General features: G+C 48.5%; 2 protein-coding genes across 10 annotated transcripts in view; both read left to right on the top strand.

The window, feature by feature from the left end:
• The window catches only part of PLEKHA4 (pleckstrin homology domain containing A4), a 51,214-nt gene extending 44,510 nt beyond the window's left edge, over positions 1–6,704 (top strand). For all 4 annotated transcript variants that reach the window (XM_028701900.2, XM_028701899.2, XM_028701898.2 and 1 more), the window contains exons 19-22: positions 30–85; positions 1,458–1,619; positions 2,517–2,685; positions 3,007–6,704. In XM_028701900.2, the coding sequence (XP_028557733.2) occupies positions 30–85; positions 1,458–1,619; positions 2,517–2,685; positions 3,007–3,572 (953 nt within the window). In that variant the 3' untranslated portion in view covers positions 3,573–6,704. The remainder of the gene's footprint in view (positions 1–29; positions 86–1,457; positions 1,620–2,516; positions 2,686–3,006) is intronic.
• Positions 6,705–8,274: 1,570 nt separating this feature from the next.
• HSD17B14 (hydroxysteroid 17-beta dehydrogenase 14) lies at positions 8,275–20,436 on the top strand. Of its 6 annotated transcripts, none has more exons than XM_028701682.2 (9): positions 8,275–8,396; positions 11,385–11,429; positions 12,345–12,445; positions 13,182–13,248; positions 14,657–14,748; positions 15,852–15,956; positions 16,673–16,740; positions 17,516–17,612; positions 18,985–20,436. In XM_028701682.2, exons 1-9 carry the CDS (start codon positions 8,276–8,278, stop codon positions 19,147–19,149), a joined length of 861 nt encoding a protein of 286 aa, XP_028557515.2. In that variant the 5' UTR covers position 8,275; the 3' UTR covers positions 19,150–20,436. The 6 variants fall into 6 exon arrangements, with proteins under 6 accessions (XP_028557515.2, XP_077773231.1, XP_077773229.1 ...); XM_077917105.1 differs by having other exon boundaries at positions 17,491–17,612; positions 18,985–19,121; XM_028701683.2 differs by having other exon boundaries at positions 8,286–8,454.
• Positions 20,437–22,515: the final 2,079 nt, after the last annotated feature.

The raw sequence follows: 22,515 nt of genomic DNA, 5'->3' as shown, positions 1-22,515 counted from the left end.
GAATGCTCTGTCTCCCTCCTCCTTCGCAGATCACGGGAGCCACATCAGCAAACTCTGTGAAGACACTGAGCACAGCATAATCAAGGTATGCGGAGGACCCTCAGAATCATGGCAGCAGAAAATCTATGCATTGCAGGGGTGTGGTGCCCCTCCAGATCTTGTTGGACTACAACTCCCATCATCCCTGTCCATTGGCTGGGCTAGGCTGTCTGGAGTTGATGGAAGTTGGAGTCCAAGCCCCTCTGGAGGGCACTGTGTTGGCTATCCCTGTTCTAGTGCACAACAGGGGAAAGGAAGGATTTGTTATATTACTTATTAATATGTTTATGCTCTGCTTTCTCTAAAAGGTTTGTAGTGGTTTGCATTGCAAAAAAAAATACAATTTAAGCTTCATGGCTCCTGTTGAAACTGGAGCGGCTAATCGGCATCTTGCAAGTGGGTGGGTCTGATCCGGGCCCCCAAGCAATACCCCGGGCCTGACTCTTACCTATTTCAACAGGCAGGAACCACCAAGGGAAGAAGGCTCAGAGCCAGGGGGTTAGCAGTGGGGTGATGATGATGAGTGGGCAGAGGGAGAAGCCTGGGAAGAAGAGGTGGAGAGAAGTTCAGAATCAGATGCTGAAGCGGGAGAGGAGTCCTGCTGTTGTAGAAGCCAGGGTGTCTCCCCCTCCTGCTGCAAAAAAAACCAAACATCCCTCCTCCCTGGTCTCCCAGAACCAGGAGAGGCATTAAGAGGGAGGAAAAGAGGTTGGCTTCATGAAGGTGCCGTCTCTGATTGCTTGGGGAAAGCCCTGGAGAGGAAGGAACTAATGGCTGGATGAGGTGGGGACTTTCACTCTCGGCAACTGACCAACCGGGCGGGAGGAGGGGGGAGCTGCTATGATCATTAGGCCTGAGACTCAGGCAAGACTGTGCAGATCGTGTTCTTGCTAATAACTTCAACGGTGTGATATACTGCCAGCTTGCTCCTGAGAACGGATAAAAAGGGAGGCCTCTAGGACTCTTGGGGTGTACCACGTACACTTCAGAGGCTGTCCAGGATGGCAGGATGTTGTGAGAGAATGCCAGCATGGCTGGACACTGGCAGTAGCACAGCAGCAGTTGTTGAAAGCAAAATCCCATTTGTGACAAAGGGAAGGATCCAGAGACCGGTGCTGTGTTCTGGTCTGATGCTGGATCCCACACAAAGCAGCAAGGCTGCCAGACCACAGATAGCTCCCAGTGAGCAGCTTGCTCCGACAAAGGCTAGGAGCAGGCTGAGGCCTTGTGAGTCCCGCAGTCTGCTCGGAGGCCTGATCCTGACTCAGTTCCCTCCTGGTGCCCCTGCTGCCTCCGACTCTGGATCACTGCTAGATTCAGGGGTCATGAATCTCAGGGTCGTGAATGAGGTCAGGTATCATGAATGAGGGCCACTGGTCGGCACCATCTCCTAACCCCTGATCTTGCATCATGTCTAGGTCGTTCCCACAGAAGCGGTCGCCTCTCGCCGGCCTCGCATGAGTGCCCAGGAGCAGCTGGACCGGATGCAGCGGAACCAGGAGGCCAAAAGGAAATCGGAGGCCGCCCAGCCAAACGCTCTGGGCCACTGGCGAGACTCTCTCAAGCGCGGGTCCGGCCGGGTGGGTGAGAAGCCTTTCGGAGGGGGGCACCCTGTGCTCAGTGGGGAGGGGCCAAGAGGCAAGGGCGAGGTCTCAGCCATCTCCTACAGGGAGGCCCTGCGTCCTTGACCCTGGACGTCTTGGGACAAGGGGTGGGGGTATGGTCAGAAGGACAGGTGTCTGGGGGGGAGGGGGGGAGCTGCATCCAGTGGGCAGTGCTTGAGGGGCTGGGTCCCTCATTTTTCCTGCCCGGGAACAGGTGGGTAGTGTGGCTGGGAAACAGATACAGTGGTACCTCTGGTTACGTACTTAATGCATTCTGGAGGTCCGTTCTTAACCTGAAACTGTTCTTAACCTGAAGCAGCACTTTAGCTAATGGGGCCTCCTGCTGCAGCCGCACCACTGCTGTGCGATTTCTGTTCTCGTCCTGAAGCAAAGGTACTGTTTCTGGGTTAGCGGAGTCTGTAACCTGAAGCGTATGTAACCCGAAGCGTATGTAACCCGAGGTACCACTGTATACCTTTGAGCTCTGTAAGAGGGAGAGGGAAGTCTCATCACAGCTGGAGCATGGAAGAGGACAGCCAGGACTCCTGGGTCCCGAGAGAGAGAGGGCTTGGAAGGGCTGGAGCTCCTCCGGCAGTGGTGTGAGATGCCATGACTCTGGCCAAAGAAAGCCTGAAATCAGGGACTCCTCCCATTTTATGCAGCAAAATGGGATTGTGTGTGTGTGTGTGTGTTTTAGAAGAGTCATCCACATCTTTAATTAAAACCACAGGGAAGGTTATTTTCATTGTGTGCTTAAGTTCCAATTTGGGTTGGTGAACAAGGCGACGTGCTCTGACCTAAGGGGGCCGGTGGGGCCAGAACAGCCTTGTTCATGCCCCGTTTCCCTTCCCCATGATTTAATCTCTCCTTCAGCCCCTCCCCAATACCCCCCCTGAGCCATCACCCAAGGAGGGCGTGCAAACTGGGGGACTCAAGCCTCCTCGGTGCCCCCCGACCCCTGAGTGGGAGCGACAGCGAGTAATCCAGCTCTCCTACGCCCTGGCGACAGAGGCTTCACAGCAGCGGGGGAAGCGCATCGCAGGTACTAGGAGAGGCAGTGGTGGCTTTGCAGGGTCTGTGGGACGGGAGGGTCAGGTAGTCAGGGGGTGGGACTCAAATCTATTTGTCTGAAACATTTCTATTCTTTCTTTCTCAATTCTCAAACTCCCTTCCCCCCCCCAAAAAAAACCCCCATCTTCCAGCTGCTGCTGGGCCTGATGGTGTCCCTGCCACAAGCAACAACAGCAGCAAATGCTAAGCAGCCCACTCTATAATATATATGCCAATATCTCCCGTTTGCTGTGTACAGAATTCACGTGTCCATGTGGTTGATGAGAATTCTTAATGTCGTCTTTCTCTCCAGGAAGGACCAGCTCTCACTCCTCCCTAGACGATATCCCTGTGTCCCATGAAAGCCTGAACCATCACGGCCTCCCCGGTGACAGCCCCTCCAAAGAGCCAGAGCTCCGTGGACCTCTGCTATCTGAGCATGACCAAACAGCTGCTCGGAACTCAAGCTGCCACGATAACTCCAGAACGGCGAATCAGGGGCCGCCCCATGCAACCAATCGAGTGCCGGGTGCTTCAGAAGCATCCGATTGGCCGCCGCCTCCCCTTCCCAAGGAGGCGGGCCGTTTAAAGCCCAAGACTCTGCAGTTGGAGTCGCACCTGCTGGAACCAGCCAATGAAGAGCTGCCCCTGGTCAGTGGTCCTCCCTGGGCGGCGCCTTTGCCTCAGCCAACCAGCCAGCACCTGTCTATCTCTAGAACAGCCAATTGGGCATCTGAGCAAAGCCTTGTGGGCGGGCAGGGTGCAGCCAATGGTAGGTGCCTGAAGTGGAGGAGCGAGAGCCAGTCCCGCCATGTGGTGGCCTGCCTTGGCGAGACGGCGCAGCCTGTCAGGGTCACCCTGGTAAAATCCAGCTTTTAGCTCCAGAGGGTGGAGGACCAGAATTGGGGGGGGGGGGTGAGGAAGCCCTGCTGCCTGGCTCCATCTTTCTCTAACAAAGACAGGGCAGAAGAATAATTTCGGTCCCATAGAGTTGGCAGGCTCAGAGCGACCGTTTCCATAGGAACATGAGAAGCTGCCTTATAACAAGTCATGCCATTGGTCCACCTAGCTCAGTACTGTCTACACTGATTGGCAGCGGCTCTCCTGCATTTCGGGCAGGGAGTCTTTGCCAGCCCTATCTGGAAATGCCGAGGATTGAACCTGGAAACTTCTGCATAGAAAGCAGATCCTATACCACTAAGCATCTCTTCCACTCCTTTTTTTGTAACTCTACAACCCTAGATAGCATCATAAAAAAACTTGTTATAAATCCCAGGGGTCAGAACCACAACACTGCCCCCCCTGCTCAAAGCGCATGCATTCACTTATATATGAACATGTTACACGTGTCTTTGCGCACAAGGGCACGAGTCTGGCAAGATGCACCATTCCATCGCTATCACACTGACTTGCACACACAAGTTTAGGAGAGTATCTTCGACAGGGTTCATTGCTCTCGTCTCCTCCAACCACCTTTGCAGGATGAGAGTGGTGGGGGACTTATATAATGGCATGACTGTGGAAGCACAGCAGGGATATGGGGCTTCTGAATTCAAATCCCTGAGGCAGAGTTCTCAGTTGTTCCCAGTTTGCCTCAGGAGACCGTGCCTGAGATCAAGCTACTTGCCCAGGTCTCTACAATGAGTTGGTGGCAGAGATGCTTCCCTTAATGCTGTTCTGGACTACAGCTCCCATCTGCCCCAGCAGCATGCTTCTGGCTGGGATAGATGGGAATTGTAGTCCAAAACAGCTGGAGGGCATCAGGTTGGAGAATGCTGCTCTGGGACGTGGCAGGTGCAGATATTTATTTAGCCCTTCCCAGGGAGAAGGCCGGGGGGGGGGGGAGATTTTTCCTAAAGAAATGAAGCATCTGCGCTTACAGATGCATAACTGCTAGTTTATGATAGGAAACACACACTCAGGCGGCCATATCCGTTCATGCCCGTCTTGACACCCTGTTTGCTCCCATCAGGGGAGCCAACTTGAATAAAATATTGTGGGGGCCCAGGTAAGCCCTGCCCCACATAATCGGTCAAATGATGCAATGCTCACACCATTTGAATGGGAATGCCAATCAACTTTGTTGGGGCCTGGCCCCCTCAAATATTTTAATGTGAGGGCTGAAGCCCCCACAGCTCCTAGGAGTGGGCTCCTATGGCTCCCACAGATTCACATCCACCCAGGCCCATTTCCTGAGGCACCCAATATGGCTAGAGCGCCTTGCTCCATGCAAATTCAGCTCTTCAGAAGTTACTGTCCTACAAAGATGGTTTAGGGTTCTTGCTCACAAACGCCTGTGGTCCTCATCAGTGCAGACTGATTGTCATCTTGAAAGAAAGACAACCAACTCTTTTCTTCCAGTTTACCTTTCCTAGTTGCCTGGAGGTGTTTAGTAATCGCCACAGGCGATCAGAGAGAGAAGGGGCTTTGTAAAAGCCTGTGCTTTTGCCTTTTGCAAGGCCAGTGAATTTAGAGGGCAAGGTGAACATCTAGGCAGGCAGAGCAGCTCCCCCTGAAGACGAGTAGGGTCTAGGGAAATCTGGTTTTCCAGCATTTATTAAGCTATATTTGCACAGGCCCTCCTTAACGGCAGGTGTTCAGGGTTTCCTCTGCCCTGGTTGTCTGTAAGAGGCTTTTTTAATGCTCCCAGGCCCTTAGGTTGTATATTAGGCCAGGGTTTGTTTTTTAAGAAAAAGCACATGCCAGCAATCTCCCCCCCCTCCGCAAATAGTGAATGCATCCTCTGCCTCTGGGTGATTCAAGTTCTTAGAATTGTACAATGTTGGGTGGGGAGAAATGAAGGTGTCTGTTGTTGGAATGTGTACATTAGGGAAAAAGAAGGGAAAGCAGAACATGAATAGCTTTAAAAGAGGATCAGACAGATTCACAGAGGAGACAGCTATCTTATGGCTACTAGCCATGACATCTAAGCTTTGCCTCCAGTCAAAGACAGTGATGCTTCTGAATGCCAATGGCTAGAAACCACAGGAGTGGGGAACGCTGTGTCACTCACAGGCTTCCGGTTGGTCACTGTGAGAATGGGATGCTGAACTGGCAGGGACACTGGCCTGATCCAGCCGGGCTACTTCTCATGTATTTGTGGAAGGGGAACGGTTGGCCGAAGGCAGTGATGTGAAGGGCACCGTGGAACGCCTATCCAAGCCAACGCAGGGGGTGGTGTATGAAGGTTGAAAAATGCCTGCTTAAAACGCGGCCCTCACTTTTATGCCAGGGCAGCCAAGATTTGGCAAGGGTTAGGTAAGTGTGGCAGTGTGGGCTGCACAAAGCTAGGCAAGGGCATATCCTTGAACAAAATTGCTTGTTGGATAGGCAGAGAGAGAGACGCAGCTCATAGGGAAAGGAGAATGGATTGGGCGAGGTGATGGGGGGAAGGGGAAACTGCAAGGGAAGAAGAGGGGTTGTATCAGAGGAGAAACAGTGGGGAGAGGGACACTGGCTGCTGCAGAATTTGGAAGGGGGGCAGGGGATTTCAGTTGCTGAGGTGCCCAGATAAGGTGCCCTGCCAATGCAGAACGGGTTAACTGGTGAATCGTAGCCCTAGTGCACAGGTCCATTGCTCTGCCAAGGTGCCCTGGCCCCAACACCAGCTCTGTTGCCAGGCTTGTAGCCCCCCTCCCCCCCAAGAAATGCAATCCGTAACGTTCCTGGATGGAGACTTTGGCATGGCGAATTAACAAGCAGAAACCCAAAATCAGGACTGCGAAAGCAAAATACCACAACCCTGGGCCTGCCCCGGGGAGCTCAAGGGACGCCGGAGCGATGCAGCTTAAACGAGGGATCCCTGCGGTTACACCCACCTGCACGTCTGCCAAGGCAACTGCTGCATCTCAGCGCTTGGGGGGGGGGGAGAGGATTCCCTCTACGAAGACTTGCTTCTTCCCCAAAGGAGGCAGCTTCCACCTCCCTTTGCATTTTAACACTAGCGGCTGCCTGCTCCCCATGTGTGAAAGATTCCAGTTCGTATACTCAATAAAAGATTAACACAATATACATCCCGGAGTCTGCCTGATATATTTATTCCAAGGCCCAGTCTTTATGCTACCATGCTGAAATTCACTTTGAGCGATAATTTAAATGCAGAGGAGTGACGGATGCAGGGCAGGGACGGGGAACCTGTGGCCAGATGGACTACAACTCCCAGCATCCCTGGGCTTAGTTTCTATGGATTATTGAAACTGCCAGCCCTCCAGGTGCAGCAGAGCTACAACTCCCATCAGCACCAGCTAGCACAGCCAATGGGCACATCCCTGCAACACTGATCTGTTAAGGGGCAGGAGGGGGTCCTGCAGGGAACTTTTGGGTGCTCCTTTTCCATTGAAAATCCTGGGCCTGTGACTGAAAACAAGCAGCAGAGCTAAGCACCTCTTTAACCTGGCATACCAGGCCGTGTTCAGGTCAGCCATTTGGTGCGTCAGAGGGGAGAAGGAATCGGGCCATTAGAGGGTGTGTTTCAACCACAAAACAATTGTGATCTGCGCTCAGGATGTAATGGGGCAGTTAGGCATCACTGTTCTTTCAATGGCCATTTGCACCTGCAAAACTTAACCAGTTGATATCCTACTGACATCCTGTAATTTTCCCGTACTGCAAGCCGCCTGTTTTTTGTCATCTTTTCCCCTCTTTTTGGTCTTGTTTCTGCTGTACTATAGCAGAAGAGTGCCCCTCCCGCTTCAGCCATGAAACTCAACCTGGTGACCTTGGGCCAGTCCCTGCCTCTAAGCCCAGCCCACCTCACAAGGTTGTTGTGAGGATAAAATAGGCAAGCGGGAAACCACCTTGGAGAAAAGGTGAGGAAAAGAAAACAGATGCTCACTAGATTAGCCAAGCCCCTGCGCAAGGATGACACACAAATCCGTGAAGCGTCCCATAGTTTAAAAAAGAATAGGAGAAAAGGTAAAAAACAGAAAAATGGATTGATATATGGATGGTCCGGTATGGATCCACTAACACCCTGTACATCCATAATAATACACCTGCAAAAAAATATACATTATTGTATATTCTACCAAACAAGATGCTGCCTGACCCTGTCCACGTTTACTTGGAAGCAGGGCCGGATTTAGGTTTGATGAAGCTTTAAGCTACTGAAGGTAATGGGGCCCTTTATATGTCCAGCTGCCCTTTGTCAACAACAAATTGTCGCTGTTTTTTGTGTTGAATACATGCTATACGGCAATTTATTATTGTTAGGTTATAAGTAAATGAATCCAGCACTGCTTGGAAGTAAAAAGTGTTGTTTAGAATCACAACCGTGGACAGTGGATTTTACGCCTGCTTGCTCCAAAGTGCAGTCATTTGCACTTGCAACCCTGATTGCACTTACGTGGGAGTAAGCCCCACTGAATTCAACGGAGCTTACTTTTGTGTAGACTGCAGTCCTAGCTCTCTAACTATGTTCATAGGATTGCAACCTTAAACGCACCCCCACCCCACCCCCACACAGGAAATGCGCGCTTATTTAGGAGTTTGAGTAAGCTTGCGCAGGATCAGGCTGCACCGAATACGAGAACGAACCGCAGGAGCAAGGACTGCATTTCCCAGCATGCCCGGAGACACAGAGCATGCGCAATGGGCGAAACCACATGTTGCAGCGTCCGCGTCCAAAGTTCAGCTGGATGTTCGTGATTTGGAGGAGCCGCGACAACATCTGGAATGGCAACTGGGCTGCGGTACCCGGGCAAGGTCGTCATAGTAACGGGGGGCACGCGGGGTATTGGCGAAGGCATCGTGAGAGAATTTGGTGAGGGTGGAGGGAACCGGGGGAGCGGGTTGGGGGCAAAGGAGTTTCTACAAATAAGTGCCGGGGCTCAAATATGCCTGGAAGACTGACCTGGAAACCTTGTTCCCCAATCTGTATGTGTTGAGATCGGAGAGGGACTGGATAAAGTTGCTTCTGATAGGAATGTGTTCTGCAGGAGCTCAGAGGCGATGCTGGCGTTATTGCAAAACCGAAAGTTTTTGGACATAGTTGAGGCAGGGCAAAGAACATTTCCTAGCTTCAGTTCCCAGCATCTCCAAGGCTGGGAGAGAGACCCCTCCCAGTCATTGTGGACAATACTGAGCTAGATGGACCAATGTGTTTGTAAAGACCATCGGATGTATTGCTGTCGTGGGCACACCCTGCATCCATAAGGCTTCTAGCACACAGCAGCTTATGCACATAGCACACAGAACAATACATTTTGGTGAGACTTTAAGATGCCTCACTCAGAAGGACTCTGGACTGACCCTTCTCTGTAATGTTGTTTTTTACTGCATGGGTCATTGCTGAGCCCTTGAACTGAAAACAGGAACTGGTGCCCGGACATGAGCTCTTCTTTTTCAGAGATAGGGAGGTGGGGGAAAGGGGAACCTGTTGTTGAAGCAATTTCAGTCTCCCTACCAGGAAATGCATGGGACGCGGGTGGCGCTGTGGGTAAAAGCCTCAGTGCCTAGGGCTTGCCGATCGAAAGGTTGGCGGTTCGAATCCCCGCGGCGGGGTGCGCTCCCGTTGTTCGGTCCCAGCGCCTGCCAACCTAGCAGTTCGAAAGCACCCCCGGGTGCAAGTAGATAAATAGGGACCGCTTACTAGCGGGAAGGTAAACGGCGTTTCCGTGTGCGGCTCTGGCTCGCCAGATGCAGCTTTGTCACACTGGCCACATGACCCGGAAGTGTCTCCGGACAGCGCTGGCCCCTGGCCTCTTAAGTGAGATGGGCGCACAACCCTAGAGTCTGTCAAGACTGGCCTGTATGGGCAGGGGTACCTTTACCTTTACCTTACCAGGAAATGCAGGGCATGCTGACTTTGCTGTGAAGCTCTTAAAGTGGAAAAGAGGAATGTGTAGCCCCTCCAGATGTCACAGAACTACAGTTTCCATTATCCCTGGTCATTGCTGGTGGGGGCTGATGGGAGCCTCTCCACCCCTTTGTTAAAGGCACAAAGTTCTGCCTTTGTGGCCTTAGGTAGAGAATCTTCCTCCTAATTTTGCCTTCTCACATGTAGGGCTGACAAAATATGCATATTTCAAAGAACAAGGTGGACATCTTTTAGGATTTCTGTGCATATGTGGCTTTACTTGGTGATTTTCCACCTGTAAGTCGCCACTGTTAATGGCCAGAGCCTAGGGGGTTGGATGGTAAGGCCTTAATCTGAAGTCTAAAACAGGTTGAGCAGCTGCAAAAGGAGCATCTGGCTCTGATTGCCTAGGAAGCATAAGAAAAGCTTGTTTTGCTGACATGAAAACATGAATCTTGTGGCACCTGAAAGACTAGAAGATTCATCATGGCATCAACATGGACTACAGTCTCTTTCATCAGATGCCTGAAATTATATCTTTGGTTGGTAGGCTTTTTGCTGGAGGGGAAGTAAGTGTGGAATGCAAACAGGGAACAAAAGGAGTAATTAAATTAAGAGTTTGTGACAGGTAGGTATGCAACTGACTCTCTTTCGCATCCCTTTTTTGGGGATAGGCATATGTTGAATATCTGCTTGTCACTAAAGGCAGGGAGTCTCTGACAGGATGCAGAAAGACAGGAATCTGAGTTCCAAATAGGTTCATATGTTTCGCGGCCAGTCATCAGTAGTGCAGTACTTGAAGGTGTTTGTGATGCATGTGGAAGGTCCAGTTTCTGTCTTCCCAGTTCAGGCTTGGAAAGACCCCTGTCTGTCAGCTGGTGTAGGTCAGTGGTTCTCAAAGGGTGTAGCGGGGAGAATGGCAAGTGTGACAGGAAGATGCAAGGACAAAGAAACATTTAAGCATTTCAGTATAGTGTAATACAGTCGTATCTTGGCTTTCAAACAGAATGCGTTCCGGAAGTCTGTTCGACTTCAGAAATGTTTGGAAACAAAGGCGCAGCTTCCGATTGGCTGCAGGAGCGTCCTGCAGCCAATCAAAAGCTGCAGAAGCCGCACTGGACGTTTGGCTTCTGAGGAAAAGTTCGCAAATTCGAACACCTACTTCTGGGTTTGTGGCATTCGAATTCCAAGTTGTTTGTGAACTAAGCTGTTCAAAAACCAAGGTACAACTGCATAGTATAGCATAGTATAGTATCAAAATATTATTTTTGGGGTACACAACCAGAAATAGTGTCTTTTCAAGAGCATTGGTTACACTTTTACAGTTCTCCGCAACATATTGTTGTGACAGGGATTTTCAACTCTGACAAATTTGAAAGATCAGAAAAGAGAAAGATTTATTTGTGTTGATGAGGAGATGATAGTTTATTTGTCTCAAATTAGACCTGATATAAATGAGAAGATGACCTGGCAAAAGCAAGCTCACTCCTCTCATTAGGCTTGTATTATACATACTTAAGGTACATATCAAAGAGGCTTGTTTATAATTATATTTTGGGGATGAGTCATATTTTTTTTGCAGCTGAATTGATACTTTCTGGATGCCCCATGTCCTAAAGTATTTTATTCTATGTTATAAATTATGCACTGCTAGGAGTTGTTTCTTTTTGTTTTCCAATGTATTTCTTGCCAATTAAAAAATTGATGTGGCGTGGACAAATTTTTATTCTGTAAGTCTGGCCCAGAGAAAAAAAGTTTGAGAACCTCTGCTGTAAACAATGGACCCAAGGGTCTGACTCTGGCTCCTGAGCAAGTGAGTTGCGTGCATGTCTGAGAACTGGGCCTCTGGGATATTTTATCTTGCATTCATTTCTTCCCCTAACTTTCCTTCCCAGTTCGCCATGGAGCCAAAGTAGTCTTCTGTGCCCCAGGATCTGAAGGTGAGGCTTGGAGATCTTTCATTACCCCCACTCATTGTTAAAGGGCTCCCTCGTTCTCTCACTCCCAATATGTGTATATCCAAATCGGTTTGGCTGATGCAAAGGAGATATGCAAGGTTAAGACAGCAGAGGGCAGCAAAATGTCCCAAGAAAGTTGAGAAAGAAAAGCATGGCTGGAAAAAAACAGTCCCGTTTTGTGGCAGAGGTAGATATTTTGCAGGTGCAGGCTTACAAAAGATGCAATGATGAAGCTGCACCTTTGAATTTCTGCCTGGCAAGTAGGTGTCAAATTGTATAAAGAGCCCTGCCAGGATAAGGAGGCAACCTAATCCCCGGCCTGCCTGCGTACTTGCTGCAAAAGCAAACATACACACTGCACTTCAAGTGACAATATACAGCCCCGCTCTCTTTCTTTCCTCCTGGAGATTTTCTTCATTTAGGAAAAAGGTGTGTGTTTGGTCCTGAAAACTAGCAACTTGTGCGGTGGCCTTTTTGTGCGAGGATTTAAAACCTGGGTCATGTCACTAGGGCAGCCTTTCTTGGCTCTTGTTCCAGTCTGGGCCAGTTGCAACACCAGCTACTGAGAGTTGCTGGGAGACCCCCAGTCCCATCACAGAGCTACAGTTTCCAGAGTGGTTTGACACTCAGTCCCTCTTCTCAGGGAGTTCTGGGAATTGTAGCTCTGGGAGGGGAATGGGGGGGGCATCTCCTAACAACTCTTGGCACCCATAACAAATAATGTTTCTCAGGGTGCTTTGGGAGAAGCTGTGGCAGTTTGAAGTGGCTTCATAGGACTTTGTGGGTCCACTGGCTGGAGAGAACTTTGTTCTGTGTGTGTCCTTCCTTTCTCTTCTGCTCCTCAGAAGGCCACAGTAGCTCTGCTAGTTGTGACTGAGCTTTTATATTTTCCTGCAGGGGAAAGGGGAAAAGTTATTGAAAAGGAGCTGAATGATTCTGCAGGGCCTGGGGAAGGTCACTTTGAGGTCTGCGATGTCCTTCGTGAAACAGACATTAAGGTAAGCTGAAACTGTGGAGGAAGAAGAGTATTAAATTGGGGGAGTTTCTCAGGCACATCCAAGACCAACTTTTCCTTTGCTGAACAGGTTGCGAAAGCCCTACCCCAAATTCCAGCTCTCTGTTATTTAAATTTTCTGCCTTTGGGGGCATTCCTCTTGCTGCCTGTGTCTGACCTTTTCCCACAGATCCAGAATAATTTCCCTGTTATCTGCTAAGTGCTTTCCTCACCAAAGTGACCCAAAGCGCTGTAACATTAAAGCCAATGTTGATACATGTCTTAAATAAATACTACACTAATGCATGCTACACTGTGTTTAAAAGTGCACCCTTATAGTAACAAATGTGATAAAAATGAAAGGCAGAAGTCACCCGAACGTGTTTGGTGAATAGAGCAAACATATCTCCAATAGTTAGAGAAGCAATTGCCAAATACAGTAATTTAATATAAAGCACCTTCTGTTTCAGCCTTTAAATACCTGCTGAAAACTTGTCTATTCCACCAGGCTTATGCAGGCAACTAAGAACACATCTTTCCATAACCATTAGTTGATGGTCTCTGATTTTAAACATCTATGTGTTTTCATTATCAATAGATATTACTCTACACAGCTATTATATTTTTAGGCAATAGTGGCATAGCTCCTCACTTCCGTTCAAGTAGCTGAATGTTCTAAAATTGTAGAGATTTTTTGGTTCTTTTCCCCGCGGCAATTATATTCATGCCCCTCCTTGCAGACTTTGGTTTCTGTGACCGTAGAACTTTACGGACAGCTTGACTGCCTGGTGAACAATGCTGGAGGCCGTGAGTTGTTTCCAAAATTTTGCGGGGCGTGGGAAGAATCGGGATGGTTGTCTCCTGGGAGGTGGGGCCTTCTTTGATTAATCAATGATGACAATACGGCCACGAGGACTAGGAACCTCGGAGGAAAGACAGCTTTGGGGTTGTCTGTTTACAAAACCAAAGAGAATTATTGGATTATTGTAACTCGCTCTACGTGGGGCTGCCCTTGAGACTGACCCAGAAACTCCAGCGGGTGCAGAATGCCGCAGCAAGACTCCTTACAGGGTCCTCGCTGCGAGATCACATTCACCCAGTGCTATACCAGCTGTACTGGCTCCCGGTGGAGTACAGGATCAGGTTTAAGGTGCTGGTGTTAACCTTCAAAGCCCTATACGGCCTAGGACGCTCGTACCTACAGGACCGCCTCTCCTGGTATGTCCCACAGAGGAACTTACGGTCTTCAAACAAAAACATCTTGGAGGTCCCAGGCCACAGAGAGGTTAGGCTGGCCTCAACCAGAGCCAGGGCTTTTTCGGCTGTGGCTCCAATCTGGTGGAACGCTCTGTCACAAGAGACTAGGGCCCTGCGGGACTTGACATCTTTCCGCAGGGCCTGCAAGACAGAGCTGTTCCACCAGGCCTTTGGCCAGGGCACAGCCTGACTCCTTCCTTTGGCAATCTTCACAGAACTCTAGCCCAATGGTTGCCATCAATTTGATTTGAATTAATTTTATAATGAAATGGTTTTAGAATGTTGTATTATTTTATTGTTGTTAGCCGAACTTATGGGCTGAAAGTTGGTGGAAGCCTGTTGAGATGGAGGGGGCAGGGAGACATGGGAAGGGGGGGGCAAAGCTCACTGCAAACCGCATTCAGACCCCAGGCAACAGGAATAGCAGAAAGAGAGCGTAGAGGAGTTACAGGGGGAAAGGGGGTGGTGGCCCAGCTTTTCACCAACTCTGGCCTCCAACAGATTACCACTGAGTGAATGCAGGGCCCTTCCCTGGTGTAGGGCATTCTAAGCACTTCATATGAGTTATTCCATCAGCTCCAAGGCTTACTATTATCCCCATTTTGCAGATGGAGGACTGAGGTTGAGGGAGGGAGGGAGTTGCTTGCTTAAGGCTGCTCTTGGAAAGGAGTGAGGAGGGTTGAGCCTATGGGAACTTTTTGTCTCCTAGCTGCTCTGTTCCACGAGCTGCCTTTCGTTTCTGGGCTCACGCTCTGACCCATGGATATCCTTGCAGGTGTTGTACCTTTTATGTCAAGGAGCAAAACCTAAGCCCTTATTGGAAAGGAAGTAAAACGAATTAGGATACTTTTCATTGGGGGGACTCTCATTTTCATATCTGATGTTGGATCTGTAATATTTACATCCCCTCTAAGATGGTTTAGGAACGACAATGAATGTTGAGTCTTCTTGCAAACAGATCCTCCTGACCAAACCATAGATGACGTGTCTGCGCAGGAGTTCCGCAGCCTCATGGACCTCAATGTGGTGAGCTGCTTCTTAGCCGCTAAGGTGAGCAATTCCAATTTTGTACTTGCCTTTATACCAAGCCAGGCCACTGGTCCATCAGGCTGAGAATTATCTGTACTGAAATTGCAGAGATTTTTTTTGGGGGTGGTGGTTCTCTTTCCCCCTTGCACAAAATCTTGTCTTTTTTATATTTCTGCTTCTCTAGCGGTGGCTGTGCTCCTTAGGACTGGTAGGGGTAGAAGGCAGGGACACATGGAACCAACTAGGGACACTTCTCCACCATACATTTAAAACTCTGTGATGCCACTTTAGACAGTCATGGCTTCCCCCCAAAGAATTATGGGAACTGTAAATTGGTACAGGTGCTGAGAGTCGTTAGGAGACTCATCTTCCCCTCCTACAGTTCCCAGAGCTCCCTGGAAAGAGGGGTTGATTGTTAAACCATTCTCAAAGAAACCAGCTTTAATCCCTGGCCTCTCCTGTTAAAGTAATAATTATATTATAATAATAATTTATTATTTATACCCTGCCCATCTGGCTGGGTTTCCCCAGGTACTCTGGGCATCTCCCAACAGAGGACAGAATAAAACTTCAAACATTAAAAACTTCCCTAAACAGGACTGTCTTCATATGTCTTCTAAAAGTAAGATAGTTGTTTATTTCCTTGACATCTGATGGGGGGGGGGTGCGTTCCACAGGGCAGGTGCCACTGCCTGGTAATATTGGGTAGGCCTCCTGGGAATGTCCTTCAGTCATAAGAGACCAAGCGTGTCCTCCAGACGTCAATGGACTACAACTCCCATCATCCCTGCCTGTTGGCCATGCTTGCTGGGGCTGAGTCCAGAAAACCTGGAGGTCACATTGGTTACTCCTGGAGTCAAGACCATTAATCTTCAGCTGGTGGGTCACGGACTCTACAACGTGGGGATCTAAGATGATCTAAAGTGGGTTGCAACAGCAGCACTTACCAGCAAACAAACACACAATGAGAACAATTTGGAAGTGGGTTCCTAAATGCATGTTTGGGTTAAGGGTGGGTCCTAGCTGAGCCACTTCTGGAGTAGACAATACTGTGCTAGATAGATCAATGGTCTGGCTCCATTCAAGGCAGCTTCATCTGTCGGGATCTTTCCTCTCGCGAGCAGGCCGCCCTGCCTCACCTCCGCAAAACGAAAGGGAACATCATCAACATCGCCAGCCTTGTTGGTCTCATTGGGCAGAAGAGTGCGGTGCCATATGTTGCAACCAAGGTAATCCAGAGCAACACCTAGAACTTGGATTCCGGTGCCCATCCTTCCCACCCTCCCCTTCTGGTTGTAAAGATTGGACCGCCAACCTTTGTTTACAAGCATCTGCTTCTGTGCTCTTAATCACAAGGGATAATCCCAAACGATAGTGCCTGTCTTTATGCCATTGAAAATCCACTTTCTGATTTCCACATATCCAGCTGCTGTTTAATGACACAGGAGCGAGTCAGCTTTCCCCACCACGGTCAGTTGGCAATTCTGTCTAAACCTGTGTGTGTGTGTGTGTGTGTGTGTGTGTATGTGTGTGTGTGTGTTTGCTTACTATGGCCAAAACAAATTGACTAGCTTTATTACACCAGTCTGTAACACAAATGACCAGTGCAGTTCTTTCAATCTATTCAGTTTTGGATTAGCCTCTTGTGGGTGATGTAAATCAGTGGGATTACTCATTTGCAACATCATTAAAATAAAAAAGTCACCCAAGATGGGACCAAAGCGGTAAGAAAACATTGGCCTGTTATTTGGGTTGCCAACTTTTAATTGTCGACTCCTTCTTTCATGCCATTTGCCAGAGGAACGCAAGGGACGTTGTCAATTTACATGCCAAGAAAAGCTTCAGATTGTTTTCTGTACAGCAAGATGCTGTCAGAGGCTGTGACATTTCCTCCTCCCCTCTGGTCCATTGGTAACCCTCCCTATTAATGCCTCTGACTTTGCAGGGTGCTGTTACTGCGATGACAAAAGCTATGGCCATCGACGAGAGCAAATATGGTGTCCGAGTCAACAGGTACTGTAGTGGCAGCTGGCAGTGAAGCTCTGTTGTGCACGAGGCCTTCCAGGGAGATCAGCTTTCCTCCTTCTATGTGTGCAGGGTTTGGACACCTTTTCAAACAAAAGTATGGGAAGTGTAGAGGAGCTCCAAAAGGATTTTGCACACAAAGTTCTGAAAGGATCCCTCCGGACTTGGTGAATGGGCAAATGGCAAATGTGGTTCAGTGTTAGCAAGTGTGATGTGATGCACACACTGGGGCAAAATATATCCTAACTTCACATCTGAACTGGCAGGTGGCTTGACCAGGAAATAGTGGATAACGGTGGATGCCTCAGTGAGGATGTCAACCCAGCGTGTACAGGGATGCTAGACACGATTGAAATCTAGACATGATTTAACAAAGGCAGGTGTTACCCTGGCCATATCTGCAGTCTCCAGGAATGGATGTAGCTGGAGCGCAACTTATTTATTGGCAGGACATTAGCAACCAAGCATAAGATCTCACTGTGAATTATAATTATAAATTACCTTGGCGACTGGCCCAAGGTCACCCAGCGAGCTTCATGGATGAGTGGGGATTTGAACCCTGGTCTTCCAGGTCCTAATCTAACCACTGGCTCTCTGTGAATCAAATTTAAAGTCGATATGGGAGTCTTTACTTCTGGAAATAACAAAGGGGGGACATCTTTCCTCACTAATTTTGAAATGGATCTGCTCTATTTTCCTTGCTTTCCACCCCTCCACCCCCTCTTCTTTTAAAAAAAGAAACCCCCAACTATTTGAATTCCAGCATCTCACCTGGCAATATCTGGACTCCTATGTGGGAGAAGCTTGCAAGCCAGACAGCTGACCCAGAAGCAACGATCCAGGAAGGCATAGATGCTCAGGCAAGTGCATTGTGGGGAAACAGGCCTGGTGCAGCTAGAGAGAAAAGGTTCCATCCTACATACGGGGGGCGGGGGGGGGGGCTGTGTAGCTGTTGTAAACAAAAATTGCCCTTTTCCCTTATGCGGTACCCAAGAGCCCATATAGAGTCCTTACATAGGTTCCCTATTGGTAGGAGAGAAGAACAGAGGCCAACCAAAGAATATTGAGAAGCAAAGCAGCTAGTAAGCTTGATCTTTATTGATCTGTTGCAACAGGGTGCTCCCCTCACCCGCAGGAGAGAGGAGGAACCCAGAAAAAATGGCGCGCAAGGCCTTATAAAGCCTTTGGAAATTGCCACCCTGTAGTGTAGATCAAGACCACCCCCAGAAACATCATACATACATCACAGAAGGGGTGTAACCTAAGACCACCCCTCAGATACATTACACCTGCATCACAGAAAAGGCGGTCTAAACAGAAATTTGAATGTTGTTTTTCTCCTGTTGTTGTTTATCTCCTGTCTGGCAGGTTATTTGATTGGATTGCTGGGGTAGCCTGGCCAGTCTTTTGTAATGATAAATACTTAGTTCCTGGGCTATGTCACAGGCTCACACCCTATTCAAACACATACATACCCTTAAGACAGGATTTGTGAAGGAAAAGACAATGGGGAGGCGTTTCCATTTTCCTTTGACCTTGCAGAGAAAACATTTGGTTAGTTTGGGACAGTTTGGGAATCAAAATGTTTCCAGGTCGGTCTTCCTGTGCTGATCTATGTATGTGCTTGGTTGGTACACTTATGAACATTTAACATATATCTAAGACCTCAAAATTCCTATCACATAGCCAACACTGGGGGGGGGGGGACCTCTGCACCAAGGAAGCCCTGATTCTGCAACCTCCCTATAGTATGCAAATTAATGACATTTGCATATATGAGCTATTTCTGCATAGATCAGGTGTCAGGAACATGTGCCCCTCCACGTGTAGCTAAACTACCACTCCCATCATCCCCAGCCTTTGGCCATGCTTGCTGGGGCTGATGGGAGTTGTAGTCCCGCAACATGTGGCAGGCCGAAGACCTCCCACCCCTGGCGTGGCTGCCGATTTTTCTGTTTAGTTATGGGAAAAGGCAAAGTGTCATGCAAAGCATTGGACGTCTCACTAATCAACTTCTCAGCCTGACCTTTTAACTTTTGAGATCTCACAGATTTATGGACTAGAAACTTGTTTTGGTGTTTTTTGAACTGAGTCTCAGGGGCTAGAAACTTGTGTCTTCTTTTAACTGAAAGCTAAGAGCATGAAGTAAAAGCACCAGGTGGGAGGAATGGGCTGTGCACACTCATAACATAAGGTGCAAAGTACTGATTTCCCTCTCAACTGTATTTGCAGCTTTTGGGAAGAATGGGGACCCCAGCGGAATGTGCTGCAGCTGCTCTGTACCTCGCTTCTGAGGCCACCTTCTGCACTGGCATCAACCTGGTGCTTAGTGGTGGAGCTGAACTTGGATACGCACAGAAGAGCCACAGAGAGCTGAATCCCAGCTTGGAAGACTAGTTGGAGTCAGCAAGAAAAGCACAAATGACTTCAGTGGTTACCCAGTAGTTGATAAGGTGGGCTGATAAGAACAGCTGCAGCTCCAGTGTTGATTTTACTCAAGCCATCCTTTCAAAAAGACAGAACGTCCGCAGGATAGCGACTATGTTTTTATCTGTCTTAGCCAAAACAGTAAGAGCCATGTGGCATTTTTAAAGACTTAGCAAATCCAGATATGCCCCAGGGATGAAGGGGATTCTTCTACACACACACACACACACACACACACACACACACACACAGCAGGTTTCCACACTTGTCTCTGACAATTGTTTAGCAAGCAGAAAGGCAACAGCTGAAGCTTTTCCAGTACAGTGGTACCTCGGGTTACATACGCTTCAGGTTACATACGCTTCAGGTTACAGACTCCGCTAACCCAGAAATAGAACCTCGGGTTAAGAACTTCACCTCAGGATGAGAACAGAAATCTTGCTCCGGCGGCGCGGCGGCAGCAGGAGGCCCCATTAGCTAAAGTGGTACCTCAGGTTAAGAACAGTTTCAAGTTAAGAACGGACCTCCAGAACGAATTAAGTACTTAACCCGAAGTACCACTGTACTTTTATGTTCCCACGTAGGACAGGAGGAAGGGGACCTCTGGCCCACAACTCAATTATGGCCTGCAAGGCTGTTTTCCCCAAACTAAACCCACCTGTCCCAAACCTGACCCTATTTGTGATGTCAATTGTGGGGCAGGCAGAGGCATCGCTGGATCGGCTGTGAGATCCAGATTCACACAGCCAGTCCTTGTAGAAAGCAAGTTTGAAGTCGCTGCCCATCTTGAGCCTGAAGATAAGCAGTGCTTTGAAGCCCCGTGATGTAATTGTGACATCAGGCATTTGACAGGTGGGTAGTCCACCCACCTGCCTATCAAATTTGGTCCTTTGAAGACTAGGGGAGAAAAGGATCTGGCCCACTGGACCAGTGAATAACCCTGTTTGCCATGGAGCTAAAGGCATAGGAGCGTAGTCAGAAGAACGGTGGCAACCCGGTCCTTAATATTGCTTTACATGTTCTAGGCCTTAATACTGAAAACAGGTTCTACAGCTTAGCCCCAAGGAGTTCCTAGATAACACCATAGGCCTGTTTGTCATGCAAATATGCTCAAGGTCAGCTGGACCTTGAAGCTGAACATGTGGCGGTGAAGATTTTGTTATATTTAACATGTGCCTTTTGATCAGTGACCATGGAAATTCTTATCCTGAATCTGCTTGTTAAATAAATACGTCAGAAAAGACTGCCTTAAAAATGTGACGCCTCATTGGGCTTTAATGCTGTTGGCCGACAAAGATTATCATCTAAAAAAAGCACTACCCCACCTGATTTCTCCAAGAAATTGACGAGCTTATGGGGCTTGTCCCCTGCAGCTTTTATCCTCACAACTATCCTGCGAAATCAGCCAGTCCTTGTGTCCACAGTGCTTTAAAATGATTCGAGTCAGAGAACCCACCCGAAAGAGTTGGGCCTCCTGGTCAGAGACTAGATTCTGCAGCCTCGTTCCCACTTCTGCACCTTACCCAGGCTTCTGTTCTGTTCCTCTAACTCTGTTCACATGGCATGTGGGTAGATTGATTGTATCTGTTTGCAAAGAGAACTTCCAGCATGGCCTGCTGATCAGGGGTGAGGTGGGCTGGGGGTGGAATGCCCTGACTTGCACCTGTTCCTTTAAGAATAGCTTGATTTGCAGAAATCAGCCACTGAATGTGCTCATGGCCATGAGATAAAAAACCCTGCCTATTAATTGTAGGAGTACCCTCCTTTTTAAAACACACACACACACACACAGCCAGATCTCCATGATGGGCAGTATATATACTATCTAAATAGGGCTATTTTGTGGTTGTGTTTAACCCTCTGGCATATCTTTGCTCCAACTGAGGCTGATCGTGAATGCTGCTTTGGAAAAGGATGTCTGCATAAACAGAATAAAGAGTGCACAAGGAGACCAAGGCACAGTTCCTGTTTTAACAGCTGTTCCCACCCCAGAGGCAGCTGTGTCTCTGCTCTGTTTGGGGGGGGGGTAGCTGCGTTGAACAGCCAGCGTCTTCTGCGGTAATGAGCAGTCCATGCAGCAAAATCAATTACTCCAGGGCTCCCTTAATTGCTTCTTTCAAGCCAATTAACTAATGTCCTGGAGAAACAGAGCATTAGCTCTTCATTGACTAGGTACATGCTAGAATTTCTGGTTTCCACTCCATGCCCCCCCCCTGCCCCCAAGAACATCCAGTGCTGCATCAGAAGTGCAGATGGGGAAGGCAACTTCACATGTTGAGTTTCTGGCTGCCAACATGAAGAACAGTACTGCCCTGAAAATATAACAACCCTATTCATAAAACCTCAGTCCCTCTGCCTCCTATGGGTGGGTGGGTTGTGGTCACTCCCTCTGACAATGTTGTCATTGTCGTCATTATATGTGTGTGTCAAATTTATAAATTTTCTACTGCTTAATGCTTAAGATGGCATCTAAACCAAAAGATTTAAAACTAATTCTATAACGTCTGCATTTAAAGTAGTATCATACCACTTTAAACAGTCATGGCTTCCCCCAAAGAATCTTGGGAAGAGTAGTTTGTTAAGGGAGCTGAAGGTTGTTTGTTGTTTAGTCGTTTAGTCGTGTCCAACTCTTCGTGACCCCATGGACCAGAGCACGCCAGGCACTCCTATCTTCCACTGCCTCCCGCAGTTTGGTCAGACTCATGTTTGTAGCTTCGAGAACGCTGTCCAACCATCTTGTCCTCTGTCGTCCCCTTCTCCTTGTGCCCTCCATCTTTCCCAACATCAGGGTCTTTTCCAGGGAGGCTTCTCTTCTCATGAGGTGGCCAAAGTGTTGGAGCCTCAGCTTCACAATCTGTCCTTCCAGTGAGCACTCAGGGCTGATTTCCTTAAGAATGGATACGTTTGATCTTCTTGCAGTCCATGGGACTCTCAAGAGTCTCCTCCAGCACCATAATTCAAAAGCATCAATTCTTCGGCGATCGGCCTTCTTTATGGTCCAGCTCTCACTTCCATACGTCACTAATGGTGAAGGTTGTTAGGACACCCAATTCCCCTTCCAGAACACTTATTCCCAGAGTGCTTTAAAGTCACCCCTCGTTCCATGGAACTGAGAATAGTTGTTCTGAGAGAGGAAGAGGGGGCTCCTAACAACTCCTAGCACCAAACAACATACTTCAGCCCCCCAAATTATTTGGGGGAAAGCTATGACTGTTTAAAATGGTATGATATTGCTTTAAATGTGCAGTGCAGATGTGGCCTTAAAATACAGTATAATTAAAAAGGGACCATAAAACAACCCTATTAAAATATAAACCTCCATGATTAAAATGTGAA

This window comes from Podarcis muralis, chromosome 13 (genome assembly GCF_964188315.1).
Source record: "Podarcis muralis chromosome 13, rPodMur119.hap1.1, whole genome shotgun sequence".
Taxonomy (NCBI): Eukaryota; Metazoa; Chordata; class Lepidosauria; order Squamata; family Lacertidae; genus Podarcis; species Podarcis muralis.
The sequence above is the reverse complement of the archived record's forward strand: the minus strand, read 5'-3'. Positions and strand labels throughout refer to the sequence as shown.

Excerpts from the sequence above, each read along its gene's own strand:
- HSD17B14 (XM_028701682.2), top strand. The coding sequence starts at position 8,276 with ATGCGCAATGGGCGAAACCACATGTTGCAGCGTCCGCGTCCAAAGTTC. Across the intron at positions 11,430-12,344 it reads CTGTGCCCCAGGATCTGAAG|GGGAAAGGGGAAAAGTTATT; the intron begins GTGAGGCTTGGA and ends ATTTTCCTGCAG. Across the intron at positions 15,957-16,672 it reads TGCCATATGTTGCAACCAAG|GGTGCTGTTACTGCGATGAC; the intron begins GTAATCCAGAGC and ends CTGACTTTGCAG.